This window comes from Lissotriton vulgaris, chromosome 5, assembly GCF_964263255.1.
Source record: "Lissotriton vulgaris chromosome 5, aLisVul1.2, whole genome shotgun sequence".
Taxonomy (NCBI): Eukaryota; Metazoa; Chordata; class Amphibia; order Caudata; family Salamandridae; genus Lissotriton; species Lissotriton vulgaris.
This window is the reverse complement of record NC_141693.1, coordinates 732,855,088-732,878,810: the sequence shown is the minus strand read 5'-3', so window position 1 is coordinate 732,878,810 and position 23,723 is coordinate 732,855,088. Positions and strand designations below refer to the sequence as shown.

General features: G+C 44.9%; 1 protein-coding gene across 1 annotated transcript in view; it reads right to left on the bottom strand.

Annotated features, from left to right (window-relative positions):
- The window catches only part of DNAJC11 (DnaJ heat shock protein family (Hsp40) member C11), a 788,848-nt gene that overhangs the window by 664,497 nt on the left and 100,628 nt on the right, over positions 1-23,723 (bottom strand). The window contains exon 2 of the mRNA XM_086922163.1: positions 2,781-2,910. Within this exon, the coding sequence (XP_086778289.1) occupies positions 2,781-2,910 (130 nt within the window). The remainder of the gene's footprint in view (positions 1-2,780; positions 2,911-23,723) is intronic.

Genomic DNA, 23,723 nt, shown 5'->3' with positions numbered 1-23,723 from the left:
CGACAATACATTTGATTGAGTTTTACCACTTCCTTTGAACATCCTCGACATGTGGGACAAAACAAATGCACTCACTACAGTTTGCTTTCCCTGGTCTGTTTTCTGACGGAGGTTTTAAAATAAGTATGGACATTTTGAAGATAAACTGTACTAGTTTAAATGCCTTGACTTTTATGATTTTATTCTTAAGATAGAATAAAGATTACGAACTGAACTGAGTGGATGGATGATTTGTTGTATTATCTATGTGCTTCTGGATCCCACAACTGTGCGACACACATCTATGCAAGCTCTGCTGCTAGATCTTAATTTTTGGTGCACAGGAAAGAACCACTGTACAGTTATCCACGAAATCTGCTTGTTTTTCTATTTCCACTTATATTATACTTAGCCGTGATCTCTATGCTGTCTGTGATCGTTCTTATAAAAACATTCTGACATTCTCATTCTCATGCTCGATCTCGGTTAGATGCCTAACCATAAGATTCCCGCCGGCCACTCAAGCAGTATTTTTTTTCCTGTGACACAAAAATCCATCTGGACGTTGCACTCCGTTAACAAATACAGAAATAAAAGCGTCAGAGTAAGTCACTACATCGCTACGAGAGTCAGACAGCTGCAGAAATACATGCTAACAGCACGTTATGTGGCATACACTTTTACATATGCCCCACGGGTTGCCGGGCACATGCCTTCTGCAGGCATGCTGCAGTACATTCCTTTGCTGTCAAACATACAAGAAGGCACCGGGCATGCACCTCCTGCACCTGGAGATGTTTTACAGGCACTGCTAGGACAGCATGCATAGAGAAATGGTTGGGAAGCATATTCAGTCATACCTCCTTTAACTCATCATCCTTCCAACATGCTACACAGTATACACACAGACGGGAAACAGAATTTCTATCTTTAAAGGAGATCCTTCATGCTTTACCATCCCATTCCGGGCGTATTCAACTTAACTGGGAGGAATATGGGTTTTCGTCCACATGTATGTTTTTTTAATTTTTTGACTAACCTTATAAGATATCTAGGAGTGTTGCAAGTCTCAACAGCTGCCAAATAATGTTAATGTGTGCCGGTATTATCCACAAAACAAGTAAAAGTGAAAGAGCTCCACCAAAACGTCAACTACAAAAGTAATGATCCCCAATTAGAGTCCAGTAACAAGACCTAAACAAAACACTTTCCTGGCGAGAGATAGAGTAATTTAATTTCAGTCTTAATTCTCTAAATTGGATGTAGCAATGCTGTAAGATTTAAAAAATGTCAATTCTCTAACAGGAAAAGTGTGGATATAGAAAGGATGCTTGTAAAACATGCATCTCATTTGTAGACAGAAAATGAAAATGCAACTTTTAGGGTTGGTATGAGCTCCAACTATATAAAAATTCTGCAGATCCAGTCTGACCAAATAGTCATCCTACACCTAAAACTTGCTACACGTTCTCCTCCTCTGGCACCCAGATATAATACGAAGTCCTTTCTTAGGGTGTACTGAATTCCAGATCTCACAAGGCAGAGCTGAAAGCAGGGGTGGTTGAAAGTTGCGATTTGCGTTTGTGAACCTAAGGGTTTTCTCTAGCTTTGCGCTCACCTTTTGGCTGATATTAAGAAACACATACACCCAAGCAACCAACAGTCCCAAATCCTCCCAAAACCACAAGAACACTTCTTGCATAAATGAAAGCCTAAAATTATTTCTCTGTGGGATAATAATTTACTGGTTAAAATAAGTCACACGCACACAATATCCGGATGCTCTGGAAGAATTTGGGGTTTATGGAAGACGTCTGCATACTATGGGAGAAACTTGATTCACGTAAACTATTTGGAGACTACAAATGGATTGCTGTGGCGTTGGAGCACTTTTCAGGTAAAGCCCCAATTTGAGAGAATCGGATGGGCTGATACCACTGTCAGTCAACTGCTGAAGAACCCTGATTCAGGATTCAAACGAAAAAAGTTATTGTTTTCTAAAGGATCTCTTAAGTGGGACATTAAACAAACGAACCTGCTGGCAATCCAGGGACACGAAGGCTTTAAAAGGTTTGAACCACTTACGTTAAGAGGAATTTAAATCAATACATTTGTTTTACATGGTCAATATTACTATTGGTGCCTCTTGCCACTTTTGCAAACCGCTCTTTTACAATGACCGGCAGACAAGGTCTAAGTACACATATCTTGTGTGTTTTGTTCAAGGTGGCAGTAAGTGTATGTATGATGGAAAAGGGTACTTTAAAATGCATCAAACTTGATCTGAAATATTAAAATTTTCTTAATCCAGATTTGGGGTTTTAGCTGCATAATGTCAGTAGGTAACATATGTGTTAGCCTGAGGCAATCACATGTCAGTATAGTCCCATGATCAAAAGGACACATCCATACCATCTCCAAGTCTGGTATTCAATTAAGGACTGATGAAAAATCTAAGGTAGACCGCCTTTTCTATCTGATTAAATGGTAATACCTAAATACTACTTCTTGCCTTTGAGGTATCAGCTTCAATTTCCATGTACACATCCTCAAACAACATTCTAGCGATATCCAGTCGCAAATGTGACCTTATGCATTTCTAATGTAATCACCCTCCCATTGTTTGGCATGTTGCTGATATTCCAAAACCAAGTATTGATTGTTCTCATGCCAGGGTGAGTTAAAGGTGCAGAACCAGCCATCATCTTTAATCTCCCTGGCCACTCTCCACAGCCCAAACACTAAACAAATCCAATACCTGCTCCAGATGAAGCTTATGCTGTTCTAACATCCTCACTGACCTTCATACGCCTGATGAACAAGGTTGAAGAGCTGCTCGGCTTGCTTTTTCAGCTCAGGGTCTCTGTGCTTGTCAGGATGGTATAACATGCAGAGCCTGCGGTAGGATGCCCGGAGTTCTTCCTGAGAGGCCTATGGGAAAGAAACACAAAACATATTCAATTAGAGCAGAATCAATGATGTTTCTACTTTGTCGTCATTGAAAATCAGCACAGAAATTGGAAGCTGCCACTCACTTTTCAGCATGTTCAGCTATTCTGCAGACCGCGTTTAATCATGCTGTGGTTCATCACAATTTAAAACAAGAAAAATAAATCTAAAAGAGTTTTGCTTGCCTCCTAGTTTTCCACTCATTTGAATAGTAGTAATTGCGTGACGAGCTGTCCAACTATAGCTGCTAAGATCAGGCTGTATGATATTAAATAAAGTGGTTTCCACCAGGCACCGACTTGTCTTGGCCTAAATTGCACAAGGTGTGCCCTTTTGTGTTTGTTGAGGGACAAAGTCTGCCTTGAGCTTTGAGGCCAACGACATTCCTTGGACTAAAGTAAAAGGCAGCATTCAGCCTTTGCTATGCCTGACCTGCTCACTGCCAGTGATGCAGGTGACAACTGTGCCCGAGGCGACATCACCAGCCCTTGTAGGTATTCTAAGAGTTGTGTGTGTGACCCATCTCTTTCGAGTAGCAGCAGAGGTTAAGACTCCAGCTCCCCTTTTCTTGTTCGATGTATGCTATGCCACGAGGTGTTAAACTTGGAAACAGTCTTCAGTATCATATGCTTTAACACCCACATCAATGTCACTTATAATGCAATCCTGGCACAATCTTAAAGACTCAGCGGCATCCTATTTGGCTAAAATTTCAACCTCGATAAAGCAAGTGGTTGGCGTTCGTTTCAGATAAAAGGGAAGTAAACCATGTAAAAGGTCAATGGAACATAAGCTGCATTAAATAACATTGTGTCCATGTCACCCAACCAAGAAATTACATTTTTGGGTTTTCGACTCCAGTCTTAAGGCAGCCGTAGTAGTTAGGAAGTTGTTTTTTTATTTTTTTATTTTATTTTATAGCTTTATAGTGTGCGAAATTGGCCCAGGGCCATTACAGAGTTTTAGATGAGAACCAGATGGGACTGTTTTTGTTTTTTAGGCATGGGAAGGTTTAGTGTTTTACCCAGAATCATAAGATGCTGCACCAAGATGGGGATTGAAACTTGGGTCCCAACTCCTAAAGTTGGCAGCCCCAGCAGCTAGGCCCTTGTGCCACCAAAGTAAATCAAGTGAAAACCACAATGGTTCAGGGAAGAAAATTATTTCATAAACAACAAATATAAACAAGGAAGAAAAATAAGAGAAAATAAGCTACCCACAAAAGAACATTTTCAAAGCAGCAAAGTGTATTATTGTAAAATTTGTACGAACATAACATCAGGATACAATGTACAAACAATTTGTGCTCACAGTGTTGCACTAGACAACATCTACTGACAATATACAGTGTAAACTAAAAAAACGGTCACAATGGCAAAGGGTCATCAATTCCAACACAGTTAACTGTGTCATGTTCCTGTTTTCAATCCGGACAAACCTCATTTGAATTGTTGACCCTTTGCGAGCGTTTTTATTATTTTGAACTATGTATTGTCAGAATATGTAACAGGCTGCCCCTGCTGGGTGTAATCACCAAAGTAAATCAGGCGCTACGACAGGCCTTCAGGCGCCACCACCTCACGGAGCCCACCCTCCAAATACTTAACCATGCCATTGCCCACCACTCCTTCTGGGAGACCCAAGACCCTCACATTGTTCCTCTGGTTCCACCCCTCCGCATCTTCAGCTCTCCTTTCCAGCACATTAACCCTGCTGGACAATTCCCCAACCTGACCAATCAGGGCCTGTTGCACGTGGGTAAGAAACGCTAGGAAGGATTCAGTTTGTTTCACCCTGTCCGCTAGTTTAGCATGCTCCGTCCTCAGCAGGCCCAGGCCCACAGCAACAGTGCTAATATCTTGGTGTAGTGTTGCCTTTGTGTCGGCAATGGCTTCCAATTTCTTCGCCAACTGCTGATGGACAGTTACTTCTGAGGGTTCGCCTCCCGCCTCCTTTTGCACCTGATCACGTGCACTATTGTCCTGCTCGGTGGGAGGCCACACTTACTTCCCACTAGTATTTCCCATCACCAGGGGGGGGGCGATCTCAGTCATGAATCTGGTACGCCGTTCTTGAGGCGGCCGGGGAGTGGTCGCCAGGATCTCTGCCCACAACACTCCAGAGGTAGGCTGAAGCACCACTCGTTATGGCTCAACTCCCCCTTCAACCACCTTCTGCGAGACAGCCCCTCCCTGCAACAATTCAAGGAACAACAGGTCAGGCCAAATGTACAATGCCCCCAAAGTCTCGCAGTTGTGCCCTAAGTTTCAGATCCTATCGCCCATGCAATGGGTCCTCACATTAAGGAGTCTGGAGGAGGCCATGCCACTCCACAGTGTGTCTTGGCTCTTCAGTGCCCAGACCATGGTTTATAGTGCTGGCGAGAGGTCCCACACGGTCTCAGATTCACCCTTCCATCCTATCTGGACCCCAGCCCAGTCGGTAGCCACTGCCACAATTCAAGGCCCCCCCCCGTTCCTGGTCCTCACCTCCTCTTAGAAGGACCCAAACGTGCCCCATGGGATCACGGTCCTCTACGTCCACTGCAGGTGACCCTCCGAGTTTTCAGGCCGGTACAGTGACTCCCGGCTAGGTCATAGCTCCTCCAGTTAGTCACCGGTTCTCTCAACCTGGGGGTACACCCCGTGACTCACCGCCCGCCGACACGGTCAGCCCCCCGAGTCACCCAGCGCCAGTATGTGGAGTCAAGGCGTGGCACAGGGCTCCAGGCAAGTTAGGGCGCCTCCGCTCCTTTCAGGCCCCGCAGTCACACTCCACAGGGTGCCTGCTCACAGTCCCGGGCCGTTCAAGCAGGTCCTCTGGTGCCCCAGACCTGCCTGCAGCTTTCACTGGCATGCTGAGGGCTCAAGTAGAGTGCCAAACCCCGCTGTGTAGCTGCGGTGAGCCACGCAGCGGGCCTCCAGGTCCCACACAGCGCCCCCGCCCCTCACCTCATACAGGGTAATGGGGGGTGGAACGCAGCCACAACTTCCTCGTCTATGCTGCAGTCTCCCCAGCTGCAGTCTCTCCAGGTGCCGTAGCCGAACTCCTACTATCATCGGGTGGGGGGCGGCAGCTCGGTGCCCTCCAGCGTGTTCTGGCTGCTGTCTCTCCGTCAATGCTCGCGCCGCAGCGCGTCACATGGGGGACCCGGTCAGGATGGCAGCGCACCCCCACATCAGGTCAGTAACGGCCCCTAGCAGGGTCTCGGGATGCCATTTTTGCTCCACGCTCCAGAGTCTGCAGTCCATCAGCCTCCTTGTCCCACAGTGCTGGCCGCAGTTCTTCCCCTCCTTCGCCACTTTGGGTTCGCCTCGGGCCACCATTTTGCCTCAGCCACGACAACTTGCACGTGGTCCTCGCGCCGACTCCTTCTCGCCCTCCGACCTCAGAGAAGCGAGATTAGGGTTCCGGGTATCTCCAGTAAGTCTGGCACCCAACAGCTCACCCCAGGCCCCGGCAGACACCACGTTTAGCAGGATAATCGGCACGGCTGGCGCAGAGCTTTCAACTCAAGCGTCCACCTTCTTCGGCTCCTAAGCCACGCCCCCTTGCAGAAGTTCATTATGTTGTGCATTTCACATGTGTTAGAAATTAATACTCTAAAACAGTGTTTCTCAAAATGTAGGGGGCAACACGATTTTTGGCGGGATGCCAAAGACAAGGCAATAAATAAAGATGCTTTTAAATTTCTATATTTATAATTTTTCATTTGCTGCGCTTGAAAGACAGAAATCAGATATGCCTTCTGCTTCTTATTTTTTAACTCACGACTGATGTTTACTAACTCCTCATTTTGCAGTCAGAGAAAGAAAAGTATAGTGATTTATGTGACAATCCTGCTGGGGTAACATGAAGTGTGAAAGGAAAACTGGAGGATTTTATTTTTTCCTAACGCACAACAAAACGCAAATACGTGCAGATGAGCTGAACACATTCAGCAGTTAGGAAAGCAACATGAAAAACATTTGTTTGTAATTCTGAGGTGTAATGGAAACACATATTTTAGAAGGATTAGTACAAATTAAGACACTTGGCGATGCACAAATAATACATATTCACTGAATTCCGATTCCCACACAATATTTGTATGCAATATAGTTTCATCAATCAAACTGTCTGTGCAAATGTAGTAACCATGTCCTAGTAAAAGCGGTATCCTGCAATAATCGGTTTAAGCCACTCCACTTTAATTACTTACACGCACTTACATAACGCCAGCCAGGCGTGGTGTACACCTAGTGGAAAGGGGGGGGGGTTTGCATCTTTCTTGGCACTGTGTGGCGGTCCATGTGTTCTGGGAGGTGGTGGCACCCCGCATCTCTACAGCAGTAGGTATTGATATCCCTATGACGCCTGGTGTCTGTCTTCTTGGATGGACACAACAGCCCAAGGGACGCAAGATTTCATACTAATTCTCTAACTACCATTGCTTCTTGTGAAGCGAAGGATAGCGATGGGATGGACGGGACCACGGGACCAGAGCGAGGTCTTATGGGAAATAGATGTGTTGGAATGGAAAGTTGCTGAGGAACAACATTTGAGGCTCTCTTGTACTTATGACAAGGTCATGCTGGATTTGATGGCCTGGGGGGTCGATGTTGGAATCCTTTAATGAGAATAATCCTGTGGATAGATATTGACTCTGATCAGAGGGACCCGGACCCATACACCATGCCAACGCAGTTGTCTCCTATTCCTTTTATGTCCTCAGGATGATAAAAAAAAACTCCTACAGTTTCTCCCAATCAGTGCTGGTAGAACTCATCATCACACTGGTTATGTCGAAGGTTGACTACTGTAATGGTCTCCTAATCAATTCCCAGGAAAGGGTCCTGAGTAAGCGCCAACTGGTGCAGAACGCAGCCGCCAGGATTCGGTCAGGCACCCCTAAGTTTAAGCCAATATCCAAGGTGGTGCAACAGCTCCACTGGCTGCCCATAAGAAGCAGAACTAAATTCAAGGCGTTATGCATGGCATACAAGGCAACCCACAACACAGGACCTGAGTTACTGAAGAAAGCTCTCTGCTCATACACGCCTAGTAGAACCTTGCGCTCATCAGCAGCCAACCTGCTGATTGTCCCACGAACTAAGAAAGCCTCATGGGGCGATAGAAGATTCACAGTCGCCACCACTTGATTCTGGAACGCGCTTCCCCTTCATATTAAGACTAGTCCTACCTTTCAGGAAACAAGTAAAAACCTGGCTCTTCAACCAATAAGTCACTCACTCCACTGCCTTTCCTTTTAGTCCACAGCGCCGAGACACCCAAGGGTATTTGTGCGCTTTACAAGAAGCTTAAATAAAATAGATCAGGGGGAAACATAACCTCACCCATTGTATGTGAGCTGACACTATCAAGTGCATTTTGTTTGCATACATAGTATCTTTGCTTTGCTTATTCTCTTGACAGCTGGAGGGACTATTCCGATATAGTGGATGGGACTTTATGCGCCTTGGTTTTTTTAATGTGATAATGGCAAATGTTACCATGCACTCTGAGTTGTTTTGAAATACAAAAATGCATAAATAAACGTTAAAAAAAAATCAAAATTGTGACCATGTCAATAGAAACTTTGCTGTCTGTAAATACCAGTGCGCTACCATACAATGCATTATCATATTAAAATAAATCGTCACCTCATGTTGATTAAAGCTAGGTGGGTTGCGAACGTTTGCCGTACTAACAAGCATTTGCAATGCAATAGGTCTCGCATTATTTAAGTTTGAGCTATTAGCATTGCAAATAATAATGCAACACCAATAGCTCAAACATTCAGTAATGCGAGACCTATTGCATTGCAAATGCTTGTTTTTTTGTTGCTGTTTTATATAGCGCCAACTAGACCCAAAGGTATCAGAGTGCTTTACATGAGCAACAGTTGCATTACAGACGGAATGGAAAGTAAACTTTTATCAATTAGAAATGCGAATTTACAATCGTAAATCATGCAACTTCTTGGTGGAAGCCACAAATAAGCTGTAGAAAATGCAAAGCACTTAGAGGTTCAAACCAAGGTAAGTATTAATTACTAGTGTAAGCATGTTAACACAAGTACTAGAAGTGTAGAGCTTCTAAACGTGTACTTTAGAAATCTATGAATGAAGATGCCAAAAACTCTGAACATGTGCCCCTCAGCCTAAGATCAGACTCCAGAAATGTAGGAAGGTAGACCGTAGAAACCAGGGAATATGAACCTGGCACACCAATAACACAAGACATTAAAGTTTAGTCATGTATGTTGCAGACAGAGCAACTAGAAACAAATCCTAGAAACCTAGTAACACAGAGCTGAGAATGTGGAAACCCCTTATGTAAAACACACCCACCAGCACTACTTTCCCTGTGCTGTGTACGTCCTGGGGTTCAGACAGGGCCCTGGTGGGTCATCCTATGAATTTCTCTTCTATCTCAAGTGGTAATGAGGCTCTTATAATTCCATATCCCTATAGTATCAGTAGCGATTGGTGGAGCAGGACAGGATAATCTGCTAATTAGAAATGAGACCCTAAAATAAGTGAAACGTGCGTTGATCAAAAAAATCTCCACTGCCCTATAAGAGACTTCTTACCCAAAAACATAGACGTTAGCGAATTTAAGGCTTTAAGAAACAGAATCCATACTAAACCAGGCGGTTCTTAGCCCGGTTCGACTCCTCCAGCAGGCCCTGCAACTCCGTCCGGCGGTCCCGGTACGTCGCTTCCTGCACACAAAGCATTGTGTTCTCCTGCTGCATCCGGACGATGGTCGTGTGTGTGTGTGTGTGTGTGTGTGTGTGTGTGTGCGCGTGCGTGTGCGAAAGCAGGGGGAGGTGTGGCTATGTGTGTGGGAGGCTTTCAAGGGAGACAGGAGATGGTGAACGTGCGTGCGACCCGATTACGGAAGGCTGCGCGTGCCCATCTCTTGTCTCCTCTTACCTTGTTGTAAGCAAGCGGACGGCTATAGGTGTCGCTGCGACATCGCTTCGCGATGCGTCGCAGGGCGAGACCTTAAAAGTGGGTCTGGGTCTAAAACGTTTGGAAAGTACTGCTCTAAAAACCAAATATACTGCTGTTAATCTAAAGAAAAAGGGCAAATTAACCTCCTTTTAGAGAGCAAGACATTAGAAAGGGTGTTAAACTTAGATTATCTTTGGGTTAGACTCTCTACCTGGAAGGTTCAAGTTGTAAACCGTTTTTTACCCTGAAACATCAGGCAGCTGCGATCATAAGGTCTGCAAACCCCTCACCTACTTATCCTGTATCTCCCGCTCTGGAAGTCTACAGAGCTCAAGCATTGGAAACCATCTTCTATGGGTCAGAACTACCAGGATAACTGTAATTTACAGTATCTGGGAATAGGTGAGAACTATTTTATAAGATCCTTACTGAATCTCCCAACTAGGTCCCCACTGATATACTTAAGGCTAGATCTTAACCTGAAATCAGCTAGTTGTCCATATTACAAAGCGGAGGTCTATTTTATACTAGTTTCGAACTTAGACAACCAGCAATTTGTCACTGTACAAAAAGGAACAGCAGGATCTTTTTGAAAGTCCCTCTGCACAAACAATTCCATGGTTGAGTTTTATCAATAGTTGATCAACCAAGAGTTACCCAACTACTGGACTGAACCTCTGGCGATACCTACAGGTGCCACTAAAATAGTGAAAGGCAGGTACTGGCACTTGGTCCTTGGTTCCTGGCTAAAAGGCTCCTGACCAGGAAGTCGGATTGATCTTTTTGCATCTATCAAGAACGAACCTCAAATTTAGGGAGTTTGTTTCTGGATTATATAAAACCGCCTTGACTAGGGCGCTATATTTAAAATTCAGGACAAACTCCCTTTCGCTTGCCTCGTTTACTAGTGCAAGGTCACTGAAAATAATGCATTGGATCAATATCCAATGGGGTGCCAGGGAGCCAAAAACAAAGAACATTTATTATTTTTCAGCACACATTAAAAGAAACAACAGGTTTGTGGCTTTGCAGAGGATTAGAAACTACCACCAGGCTTTATGGATATGTAAAGCTGAGACCAACCCTTGTGTGTTTTTTTCTGTATCAAAATTCCCACAAACAGCTTGGGACCTTAAAGGTAGCTAGCTGAAGGACAGTATCCATTTTGGGGTTATTCATATTTTAACATAGAGGGACAGATGTATGACCATTTCATTTTGCAAGTTTCTCATTACGATTTTTTTTGACGCGCAATTATAAACTCGTAAATTGAAATGTACTAATGTGTCTCAGACACATTAGTGATTTCCAATGGGTTCGGAGTTGACCTGTGTAGGAGAGTAGGGTCTGCTATCCTATGGTCACCCTAATTTTTGCTCCACTGGTTTTCGACTTAATGTGGCTGTGGGCCTGCTAATCAGACCCACAGCCTGCTGTTCTCTCTCTAAATTCACATACATGTACTATAGGTACATAACCCAATTGGAACTGGACTCCTTGTCAGCCCCTGTACCATTCACTATAGGTGCTCAGGGCATAGGTGCCACCAAGGCCTACCAGGGGCTGCAGCATAGCTTTTGCCACCCCTAGCTGGTTCTTAAATTGACACAACTGGCTGATCACTCAGCTGGGGCAAGTTGGTGTAATCACCTCTTGGTTAGATATAGTATACCTATATCTAAACCTATATCTGGACACATATAAACCTATGAGTCACTCCTATGGCAGGCCTTATCAATCCTGGAGGCAGAGTGCGTGGTTTAACATGAGATGGTGCTCGAGCATGAGCTGAGCCTGTCTGCAGCTGTCGGGAAAACTCCCTAAGCTGTTCCGGGATAATGCCATACCATATACTATTAAGTGCATTATAATCCATCGCGGTTATATGTTAACTTTGGTTTGGCTTTATCAAAACATGTTGTGTAAGGTGTCATACGATTAGGAATACTATCCCCTCGACAGTCCTGTCGACGGGGATAGCATTCCACCCCTCTAGAGGGAGAAGACATGTTACTTTACTGAAACGCAGTTGATTTTTAAAAGAGCCTCAGCATCACAAAATGGACGCTTCTGCCACAGACACGAGTCTGACCTCCTGCTGCTGACCGAAACTCAGCCGAGGAGGCCTGGACAAAGGCTTTCCTGTCGCGGGGAGGTGTCACACCACCCCAGACAGGAGATAGTGGATTGTAGCAGGTAGGTTTGAAAGAAACCAGACAGTGCCTGGGGAGAACAAGGATTCCCCTTGCATAATCCGGTCAAACCGGTTCTGGGGCACACCAACACGAGTGCGACCCTGGACAAAGGGAAAGGGGTGTAACCACCCCCTTCCTGGGTCCCACCCATAGAAGGGACCTAGCAGGTAAGCCAGCCCCCTAGATTGGTATAAGAATGGGAGCAGTGCCAACGCACTCAGATTATCCTGACTGAAACTTATGAAACGAAACTCTGGACCCTTCGACATCCTACTCGACGTAGAAGACTGAAGAATCTCCCTTGTGGTCAAAGAGTGACCACCCTGAGCAAACAGGCACCATCCAGCACCTCGACGCTTGCTTTGCTGCAGTTCCCGCCGGATCTCGAGCGACCGAGTTAGACAAGACCAAGCGTGCCTGCCTTCTAACAGCCCGATCCACAGTCCCTGCAGAGCTGAGACCCGTGGAGGCGACCTGAAGCGTGGGGCCCACCATCTTGGAAAGACCTCGAGACGCTGACTGTGCAGCCCACGAGTGACCCTCGAAGCTGTGCATTGGGGTTTGAGAAGCCCCAGCCCTGAGCCTCTCTTGCACCGAAGCTCACCCCTCTACACTCACCGAGTGCTGCGTGGGGCCCTTCTGCATCTTTTGGCTGAACGCGTTGGCCCGGTCACTTGCCCGTTGGCTAGTGGCCCCTGTGCCGACGAACCTTGAAACCTAACTCGTGAATCTGGTTGCTCCAGACTTGCACTCGCTCCCCTGAAAAGGAGCACTCGCTCTGACCCTCCTGGGCCGAGTGTTAAGCCATCTTCGAATCCTGCGTGGGTTGCGCTTGCCAAGGGTTGTTTGCTCCAATCCGGAAGCCGACACCGCCGACAGCGAGAGCCTGCGTGGGACAGCTCGTGATCCACTCCTGGACATCCTCGGTGCCACAGAGTCCACGTGGCAGCGGAGAGAAGCGACTCGTCAACGACCTGAAAGCGCCCGACATTGCCTGGTTCCTTCCTGGTTCCACCCTGGTCACTGCTGAATGACCCAGACTCTGTCCCCTCTGCTTTCAGATCATCTTTAACTTCGATCCACCCTTGGATCACACCGGACACTTCTCGTCTCGACGCCTGCAGCATCTTCAGCTCCAAGCACCATCAACCAGCGTGACAAAACCCGACACTACTTCGCACCTGTGCACCGGCTTCCTGTGGGTGAGGTAACAACAACGCCGGTGTTCCTACACTGGTACACACCTCTAGTGTATGTGTCTAAAGTTTCGTCCTTCTAGGTTGAGCGGAAGTCTCCTTAAACTGTAACTTTATAACTTTTACGCACCATTGACTTTGCATTGGTGCATGCGTGTGCTTTAAGCGCTGCACCCGAATCCCGCGGGCTTTTCCCGACTTCAGCATTGCTAGTCCCGACTGCTCCCAGCGATTCCCTAGGCCCTAGGCCTAACCACTGTTCGATTGGTATCTCTTATACCACTTTTTTAATACATGGTTTGCGTGGACCCTGGGCCTCATCCATAATTGTGCAACTTTCATATGTTTAACTGTGCTTTTGTTTAAACGCTTGTGCCTCTGCACTCATAAAGAGTACAGAGGAATATTCTGGTAATAAATACATATATTTTTATAATATATAACTTGTGTGGTGTCCTTTCATTTGATATTACAGGATTGTGATTGGTAAAACAGCTCACTTAACACGTCCTCTTGAGTTAAGCCTTTAAGGCTGATTAGTCCATGCTACCCTTAGGATAGCTTGTCTATAAGGTTGACTTACAACCATCACCATAAGGGATTGTTTGGACTGATACAAGGTGCCCCCAGAATTGGAGACATCATATATCAGGCCAACTCTTCACAACCTGCCTCATCAATATTGATGAGGCAGGTCGCAATTTGCGACCCATTGGGAATGAGCAATAATACTGGGATGGTGGCCTGCTGGGAACAGCAGACCACCATGTCAGTATTTGCTTTTAAATAAATAAACTTTTTTTTTTAAATGCAGCCTGCTTTCCTCAAAGTAAAACGAGATGAGTTTCAAAAAGAATAATGAAACGTTTCGGTTTAAATTTTTAAGGGTAGGCAGGTCTGAGTGACCACTGTCAGCTCTTAAAAAACGTTTTTGCCACCATTCACAAACGGGAAGGTGTCCCAGGAGGACTGCTAACCATTTGCGACTGGCTTGTCACCTACTTGAAGTAGGTGGTAAACTGTGATTGTTTTGCCACCGCATTCCAGTTGCAAAACAATCGTACATCCCAGAGAGACTCGCTATTAGGAAGGGATGCCCTCGGCACACCCCTTCCGAATAGCGACTCGCAGACCCTTTTTTGCAAATCACTAATTGGTTACTAACTCTCAAAATACGGTTTGTACATAGAAAAATGCATTTTACTGGTCGCAAACAGCCCGATGGTCCGTTTCCGATCGGTAAATTTCCTTATACATCTGCATCTGGCCCCTGGTCTCTTAGACTGCACATATATCAGATGTGAAATTTAATGTAGAAAATGTATAAGGATTGTTTGATCGCTTTTAGTATCTTACTATGATGACAATGTTTTTATTATTTTGTATGTTGAAGGATTTTTATACGATCTACCAATAAACTACTCATAGTGAGGCCCTGGAAAAACAGTCCCTTCCTAGGGCAACAACACAACTTGAGGAGGAAGAACCAAAGGTCAACAACATAGCATTCGGGACACCTTAAGTTCATGCACAGCTCTCAATGAATCCGAGGAGAAATGTTAATTTTATCAGAACAGACCTGTCTACTAAGTATTGTGACATTATTTTTTAAACTGGTTTGTTCTATGCTGGTTTTCCGGCCCAATCAGTCCGGGATGGAGGCGAGAATATCACACCGCCCGCATACTAAACAGACAAACTTTCTGGTTCAATCAAGTGCGCCCCTTTCTTTACTGGTAGAATATTTAAACGTATGAACCATGGGAACCGGATACTACGCAGCAGAACCAGCAAGGCATATTAACCTTAGCCCTTTAAGCACCCCAGGGCAAACGCAAGTACTAACTTGAACTTGGTTTATGATGTTCAACCCAGGAAATGGGACTGGGAGATTTTACATTCCTTTAAGTCTGTCCTGGAGACTAAGAAACCAGAAGAAAGAAGATCAGCAGGACAAATTAATGCTCACCAATACGTTCAAGGGAAACTGTGAGAATCAGCTTGTTCAATGACCTGTGCATGCTGTTAAATAAATGTCCAATCCCAGAAGCAAAAAGAAAGATCCTTGAATGTCTGCAATGTGTATTAATGTCCTCTAGCTTGAAAGGCACTTCATTTCACTACTCTGTGGTATACGAAGTGCCGCAGTCCCAACCCAGGAGGGACTGGAGCGTAGATGCAGAGAATCATATTGCTGTCAAGACTTACAAAAATTCTTCAGGCTCTCAAGTCTACCCATTTAAGGAAGCACTTAACTCTCCTTTAATTTGATCAGTATGACAAAACTGTTCAGCCACGGATCTTACCATTCACTAGAGTTTACATTTTTATTCTGGGTAGTCTTGCATAGGCTTGAATCCTGCTAGCTGTTCCGTTTCACATAACAGTGGGTTAAAAGGTTATACTGTGGTCTGCGTATAAGTCAATTCTCCCACCTGGTCTACCCACAAATGGCAATTCGTACATTTGTTTCTTACATAGGGGCACCTTGATGCACCTATGATTTGAGATTATCTAATTTAAGTAAGGAAATAGCGATCAACATTGGCATTCATTTATTTGATAATGTACTGAAAGTGGAATTGGTGAACTTTAATATGGCTGGTGTCTGTTGTTGAGTTAGCGGATTAAAACCAACTACATTGTGGATTACGAAAAAAAGTGCAGTGGCTGCTCCTTCTGGAGTGCATAATGTTAAAGTTACACTGGCCCTAAATGTAAAGGTCCATTTCTAATGGCACTATGATATTCATCATCTTATGCTGTAAATAAATACTTTTTCTATCCAACATTCAACTTGCACAAACAAGAAACTTTGTCTAAAATCTGTAGCTTACTGTGAAGAATCGTATTTTCAAGACATTCTACAGTATCTGGAAGGCTTTGGGGAAATGCATGGCTAGGACACGAACATGGGCTACATCAAGACACAGTCTTAACACTGCGCCCTGATTATTGCTCTACTCGTCAACAAATAAGACTATTACAACAGCATTGTCCGTGATCTTATTCTCTAGGTCTCGATAAAATCACTCAAACTCTATTTGAACTTTGCAAGCTTAACTTCCTTTTCAGAGCGTAGGCAAGCTTTTTGAAGGAGCACAGTAGTCCCATCAACCAATATCCCACAAAGATTCAAATATGCCCATGACTTCATCATTCACTTCCTAAGGTTGCAAGGACCTTCTCTATGCACACCAATGCCATTAATAGCACTTACTACCTCGACAGCATATTAAAACCCACCCTAGACCATCAAGAATTAAGACCTTTCCCATCCACTGCACTACCACTCCATAACTCATCTATGCTCCAGTCCTCCATCTGTCCAGGACACCACTGTGAGAAGTTGACCTGATATATGATGTTTCCAATTCTGGAACTACCTTGTATCAGTCCAAACAATCCCTTATGGGGTCTGGTTGTAAGTCAACCTTATAGACAAGCTATCCTAGGGGTAGCATAGACTAAGCAGCCTGAAAGGCTAAACTCAAGAGGTCGTGTTAAGCGAGCTGTTTTACCAATCACAATCCTGTAATATCAAATGAAAGGACACCACACAAGTATATATTATAAAAATATATGTGTTTATTACTAAAATAATCCCCAGTACTCTTTATGAGCAAGGGGGCACAAGCGTTTAAACAAAAGCACAGTATAAATATATGAAAGTTGCACAATTATGGATGAGGGCGGGTGGCCACTCAAACCATATATTAAGAAAGTGGTATAAGAGATACCAACCAAACAGTGGTTAGGCCTAGGGCCTAGGGAATCGCTGGGAGCAGTCGGGACAAGCAATGCTGAAGTCGGGAAAAGCCCGCGGGATTCGGGTGCAGCGCTTAAAGAACACGTATGCACCAATGCAAAGTCAATGGTGCGTAAAAGTTACACAGTTAGAGTTTAAGGATACTTCCGCTCAACCTTGAAGGATAAAACTTTAGACACAGACCCTAGAGGTGTGTACCAGTGTGGGAACACCGGCGTTGCGGAGTTACCTCACCCACAGGAAGCGGGTGCATAGGGTCGAAGTGGCGTCGGGTTTCGTCACGCAGGTTGTTGGTGCTTGAAGCTGAAGATGCTGCAGGCGATGTGAAGGAGAAGTGTCCGGTGTGATCCAAGGGTGGATCAGAGTCGTAAAGTACCTGAAAGCAGAGGGGACAGAGTATGCAAATAAAGGAGGGGGTACCCCTGACTAGAGTTCCTAATTCGGGATATACAAACAGGTTTGGAAGAACAGGTAATTAGGAACAATATTTAGCTAATGGACATAACCTGACATCAGACAGTAATAAATCTGGTTAAACACCATGCATGGTACAAAAATATATATTATAACAAGTAGTTGTTACATCTAGCCATGTTTTTAGATCGCAAATGATCAGTTTGTATAGCACCACCATTACAGTCTCCAAACAATGAAATGTTATAAACTGTATTAAAAAACAGAAATGAATAAAACAGTATAGCATACTATATATGTAGATTAATCATCACATGTACAGAGGAGACATTAAACTGTGTGCCTTTTAATTATAAAGAAATCTTTAAATAAAATAAAATATATATTTTTGTACCATGCATGGTGTTTAACCAGATTTATTACTGTCTGATGTCAGGTTATGTCCATTAGCTAAATATTGTTCCTAATTACCTGTTCTTCCAAGCAGAGGGGACAGAGTCTGGGCCACTCAGCAGTGACCAGGGTGGAACCAGGACGGAACCAGGCAATGTCGGGCGCAATCAGGTGGTTGTCGAGGAGCTTCTCTCCGCTGCCACGTGGGCTCTGGGGCATCTGCGATGTGCAGGAGCGGGTCACGAACTGTCCCACGCAGGCTCTCACCGTCGGAGCGGTCGGCTTCAAGATCGGAGCAAACAACACTTGGCAAGAGCAATCCACGCAGAACTGGAAGATTGCTTCTCACTCGGACCAGGAGGGTCAGAGCGGGTGCTCCTTTTCAGAGGAGCAGGTGCAAGTCTGGAGCAACCAGAATCACAAGTCGGTTTTCAAGTTTCGTCGGCACAGGGGCCACAAGCCAGCGGGCAAGTGACCGGGCCAACGCGTTGAGCCAAAAGAAGCAGAAGGGCCCCACGCGGAACTCGTCGAGTGTAGAGGGGTGAGCTTCGGTGCAAAAGTGGCTCAGGGCTGGGGCTTCTCAAACCCCGTTGTACAGCTTCGAGGGTCACTCGTGGGCTGCACGGTCAGCGTCTCGTGGTCTTTTCAAGATGGCGGGCCCCACGCTTCCGGTCGCCTCCACGGGTCTCAGCTCTGCAGGGACTGTGGATCGGGCTATAAGAAGGCAGGCAAGCTTGATCTTGTCGATCTCCGTCGCTCGAGTTCCGGCGGGAACTGCAACAAAGCAGACGTCGAGGTGCTAGATGGTGCCTGTTTGCACAGGGTGGTCACTCCTTGACCACAAGGGAGATTCTTCGGTCTTCTACGTCGAGTAGGATGTCGAAGGGTCCAGAGTTTCGTTTCAAATGTTTCATCAGGATAAACTGAGTGCGTTGGCACTGCTCCCATTCTTATACCAATCTAGGGGGCTGGATTACCTGCTAGGTCCCCTCCTATGGGTGGGACCCAGGAAGGGGGTGGATACACCCCTTTCCCTTTGTCCAGGCCGCACTGGGACTCGGGCTGGTCTGCCCCAGAACCGGTTTGGCCGGATTATGCAAGGGGAAGCCTTGTGCTCCCCGGGCAGTGTCTGGTTTCTTTCAAACCTCCCTGCTACAATCCACTATCTCCTGTCTGGGGTGGTGTGACACCTCCCTGTGACAGGAAATCCTTTGTCCAGGCCTCTTTGGCTGAGTTTCGGTCAGCTGCAGGAGGTCAGACTTGTGTCTGTGGCAGGAGCATCCATTTTGTGGATCTGAGGCTCTTTTAAAATCAACCGTGTTTTAGCAAAGTAACATCTTGTTTCCCTCTAGAGGGGTGGAATGCTACCCCCGTCGCCAGGACTGGCGGGGGGGTAGTATTCCAAATCGTATGACACCTTATACGACATGTTTTGATAAAGCCAAACCAAAGTTAACATATAACCACAAGGATTATAATGCACTTAATAGTATATGGTATGGCATTATCCCAGAACAGCTTAGGGAATTGGTCCCGACAGCTGCAGACAGGCTCAGCTCATGCTACAGCACAATCTCACATAAAATCAAGCACTCTGCCTCCAGGATTGTTAAGGCCTGCCATAGGAGTGGCTTATAGGGTTATATGTGTCCAGATAGGTTTAGATATAGGCATACTATATCTAAGCAAGGGGTAATTACACCACCTTGCCGCAGCTGAGTGATCAGGCAGATGTGTCAATTTTGGATAGCCAGCCAGGGGTGGCAAAAGATATGCTGCAGCCCCTGGTAGGCCTTGGATGCACCAATGCCCTGGGCACCTACAGTGCTCTGTACAGGGGCTGATAAGGTGACCCAAGCCAATTTAGTTATGCACCTAGGGTACATGGAATCCATTTTACAGAGAGAGCAGATAGCCTGGGGCCCTGATTAGCAGGGAACCAGGCCAACTAAGTAGAAAACCAGCTAAACACAAGGCAAAACATCTGGGGTAACCATAGTCAGGTAGCCACCTTCCTACAACCACCCTTGCCCCAACCATAAACAAGGAGACTATGATTAGGCCTGAAACACCACATCTAACAACCACCATCACCGTCCCAAATGTCAACATCATATACTTTATGGCATCGTATGTGCACAACTGTGCAAACATTTCCTTCTATTTATTATTCTCGTTTGGATCCACCCCCCTAATGATGTTCCTAATCTCCTCTTCTGTGGCTGCCACTTGGGAACATTTACTAACATTTAGTAATTAGATTTGCATGTGCTGTAATTTGCTAGAGTGTTGAGATTTTGCTTTGCAAGCAAAGCCATTTGGCAGCTTAAGAAAACTGGTATCCAAAAAGCTATTTTGAATTCGCAACCAAGTACATTTCAACTTTGCCTCTAAATACCAGGAAATATAAACACACATAAGATAAGGGCATCTATTTCTAGCAAGCTGAAAATAAAAAAAATAAGAATTGTCAACTAATTATATCGCCCTTGCTGCGAGCATTTGGCTGTCTGTATTACAGTAGGCATGGGACATGAGAAACGGGAATAAGCTTTCATTTTCCTAGGACCACAAGTAAGGGTGTTTCACAAAGGTATCTGCTAACCTAAATTTCACTTCAGGTTAGCAAATACATTTATTTAATAGTGAAAATTCCCATTGCTCATTCATAGAATAAGAAATGGTGTGCATTTGTACTCTTAAATGCCACTTATCCCCATATAATTTTTTGTCCCTATGGTAGAGATTCTCTTGGAGTAAATCTGCTCTCTTCCATCACCCAACAATACAGTACTAATGACATCAAAGACTACAATACGTACCATTACTGACAATCAATAAAATCACACGTATGACTTCATTAATAAAATCATGTGAACCTAACGTAAGAATGGCAAACAGTAACAGACAGCATGGAATAGAACGGTCTGTTCCCTGGCCCCTTTCTTGACCTTTGGTTGTAGAGAAAATCTCTTAAAAGTTGATAGGTTGAGCTGTCTGTTTGGAATTTAAAAAAATCAAGAAAATACTTACTTCAGACAACTTATGTATCCACTCATATTTACGACCAAGCCATCAAACATCAGTAAACTTTCAAATATGAAAATGCAAAGCAGTGTGATCATGGGCTCTGAACAGGCTGAAAGGCTCGAATATGTGGAATGTGAATGGAATATTATCAATAATGTGGTTGTCAGCTTTTGGCAGGAACCCAGTTTTAAAAATGGTTTTAGCGGTCCTGTTTATTTGTCCAAGTCCATAAGCAGCCTGGGTGCTCTAATATGACAAGCAAGTTGAACAGAGTATGGATACACAACAACCAAAAGTTCAAATGATGTACTTATTAAATTACTCTGTCAATAAAAGCAAATGAAACAAGGACCTGCATCCTCAATATATAGCCTCATCTTTCAGAAATGTGAGATAAAATATCACTTAAGTGTTAGTATAACTTTACCATGAAACCTAATGTAGTTAGAAATATATTAGTCATCCAATTAAAATGCGAATGGGTCGAACATATAAAATGTTTAATGCTGCAAGTCTAGACTATGATTTTTGGGTCAAGCCTGCCAAACAGCACAGCTGTCTTGTTGCAAAAGACGTTTTGAGGGTTTACCAAGAACACATAGGGCCTTGGAGCCTGCCCATTACTTACCATTGGCTGGCTTTCCTGTCACTGACATTTGCTTGCTTCTTATTCGTGTCCCAGATTGTCAGTCTAGTGATTGTCCCGACCTATGAGCAGTGACTCTTTTATCATTTAAATGGCTGACTTCTAGGCTTCCACTGCTTGCTTTTCAAGCACTACTTTTTTTAAATTTTAGTTAAGAATGCAAAGAGATCTCTTGTGTTTTCTAGCCGTCTACCTCATGTACTTATCTTCCCCTGCACTTTGTGTTGCTCACGGTCTCCTGTGTGCTTCTCCCTGCCAACCTTCATCTGGCACTCACTGCTGTGTCCTCTATTGTCGCGTTCTCTTCCGTATACTTCTCATCCACTTGCTCCATGTTGCTATCTCGCCCGTGGTTTCTTTTTCCCACCCCACCATCTGTATTGCTTCTGAAACTCACGCTCTTTCTCTGCTGCCGTTGCAACTCCTCCCCACCCACCTTATTACTATTCCTATTGGCCATCTGTGTTCCTCGCCTCCACCAGCGCCGCCCTTCTTGCTCTTCTCTACCTGCACCCTCCATGGTACTTAAAAAAAGGTTTTGGGCATTTTTTTCTTTTGTTTGCCCATCCAACTTGGATGGGCAAATAAGAGGAAGAGAAAAAACAAGTGGTGCGCACACTTACAAAATGACTCAGTCGGCCGCATCATAGGCTTTTCTTTCCCTTACTTAATCATGCTGCTCAGCATTAGTTATGCTGTACAGGTCTAAAAACCAGTGACAATGCGATTTGGCTTCAGAGAGAGACCCAAAGGCTTAGCTAATGCTTGTCAACAAAGCCACTTAAACTGTACTCTGCCTTGCCAATGTCACTGAAAACAGTTTATCTGAAAAGCCTGGCAAAACTCTTAAACCTAATAATGGTGACTAATAACATAGCACTTACTGCAAGATTAAATAAACAGTACATGGTTGACTGTACAATAGGAGGTTTTATGTCCTAACTCAATGGTAAATAGTTTGATGGACTCAGAAGCAAACAGGCTGAGTCAGTCATGCTTTTATTAAACCTGAAACGAGGAGGTATCTAAACAAATTGCTAACTCACTGAGCATACTTAAGCAATACCAAACACAGCCACTGCAGGAAACTCTTATCACATTGCTAGGATAAAACACTGAGCACGGAACTCAAATGGAGGAAGAACGACACTGGCTCTATCTCTCTGCATGTGGCAACAACTGAATATTTAAATCAACAGGCATCTCTAATTAGGACACTCCAGCTCCTATAAAGAACACTTTCCATTTGGATATATTTTCAGATGATATAATTGGAGATCAGTGCAATACCTAGGATAGGGAAAGGATATTGAGCGAACTAGCACAAAAAGGGTTGTGGAGACTAAAGTTGCAAAGTTGTAGAGCACCCTCCACCTGTGTGCCCCTAGCCTCATCCGATGAGTGCGAGAGAGCTGATAGTTCTTCAGTAATGAGCACATTCCCACAGCTGTGCCAGCCAAATAGAACTCGCGAGGTTCCATATGTAATAGCATATGAAGTGAAAATGAGGGTGGAAGAACAAACCTGTGGTCAAAGTGCAGCTTGCCAACCATCAACATAAAGCAGCTGGAGAATCCTAAAAGGATCCTTATTTCAAAGGTGTGACACAATGCAGAATGCATGCATCATAAGCCAGAGGTGGTATCTTCTGGAAAACGTAGTCATAGGTTATGCACTTATAAATAGATAGCACACTGCATTTTTGTTTCATGCAAAAATATACTATATGACAATGACCACACGGACAACACACTATCAACTAGACGTCCAGGCAGCAGCGTCAGGACACCCCCCTCTTGAGAGGACCCCGTTCAGAACCACCCTACCCCCACCCTTGAAGAGACAGGTGAGCGTCTCACCTCGCTTGAAAGCCAGCTAGCTACTGTTATCCAGGGCTTCAACGAAATCCTAACCAACCTCGCCTCGCTCCGTAAACCACACCAAAATCTTCACAACACCCCCACTGTCAACAACCCCACTCACCAATGGCTTCCCACGACTCCCCGCCACAGGGAGATCCCAACCCCTTCTCAAATCAAATTCAGAACCCAGACCGTACCAGCAGAACTAGAATAGCTATGTCCCCGAGTGAAGCAGCAGATCTTGCCTCCTCATACGACATCCCATCTACCGCCACACCTCTATCCAAAATCCAGGTGATCACCAGATTCAGAAGGGACCACTCCCCTCCTAAGCACCCTAGACCCCCAG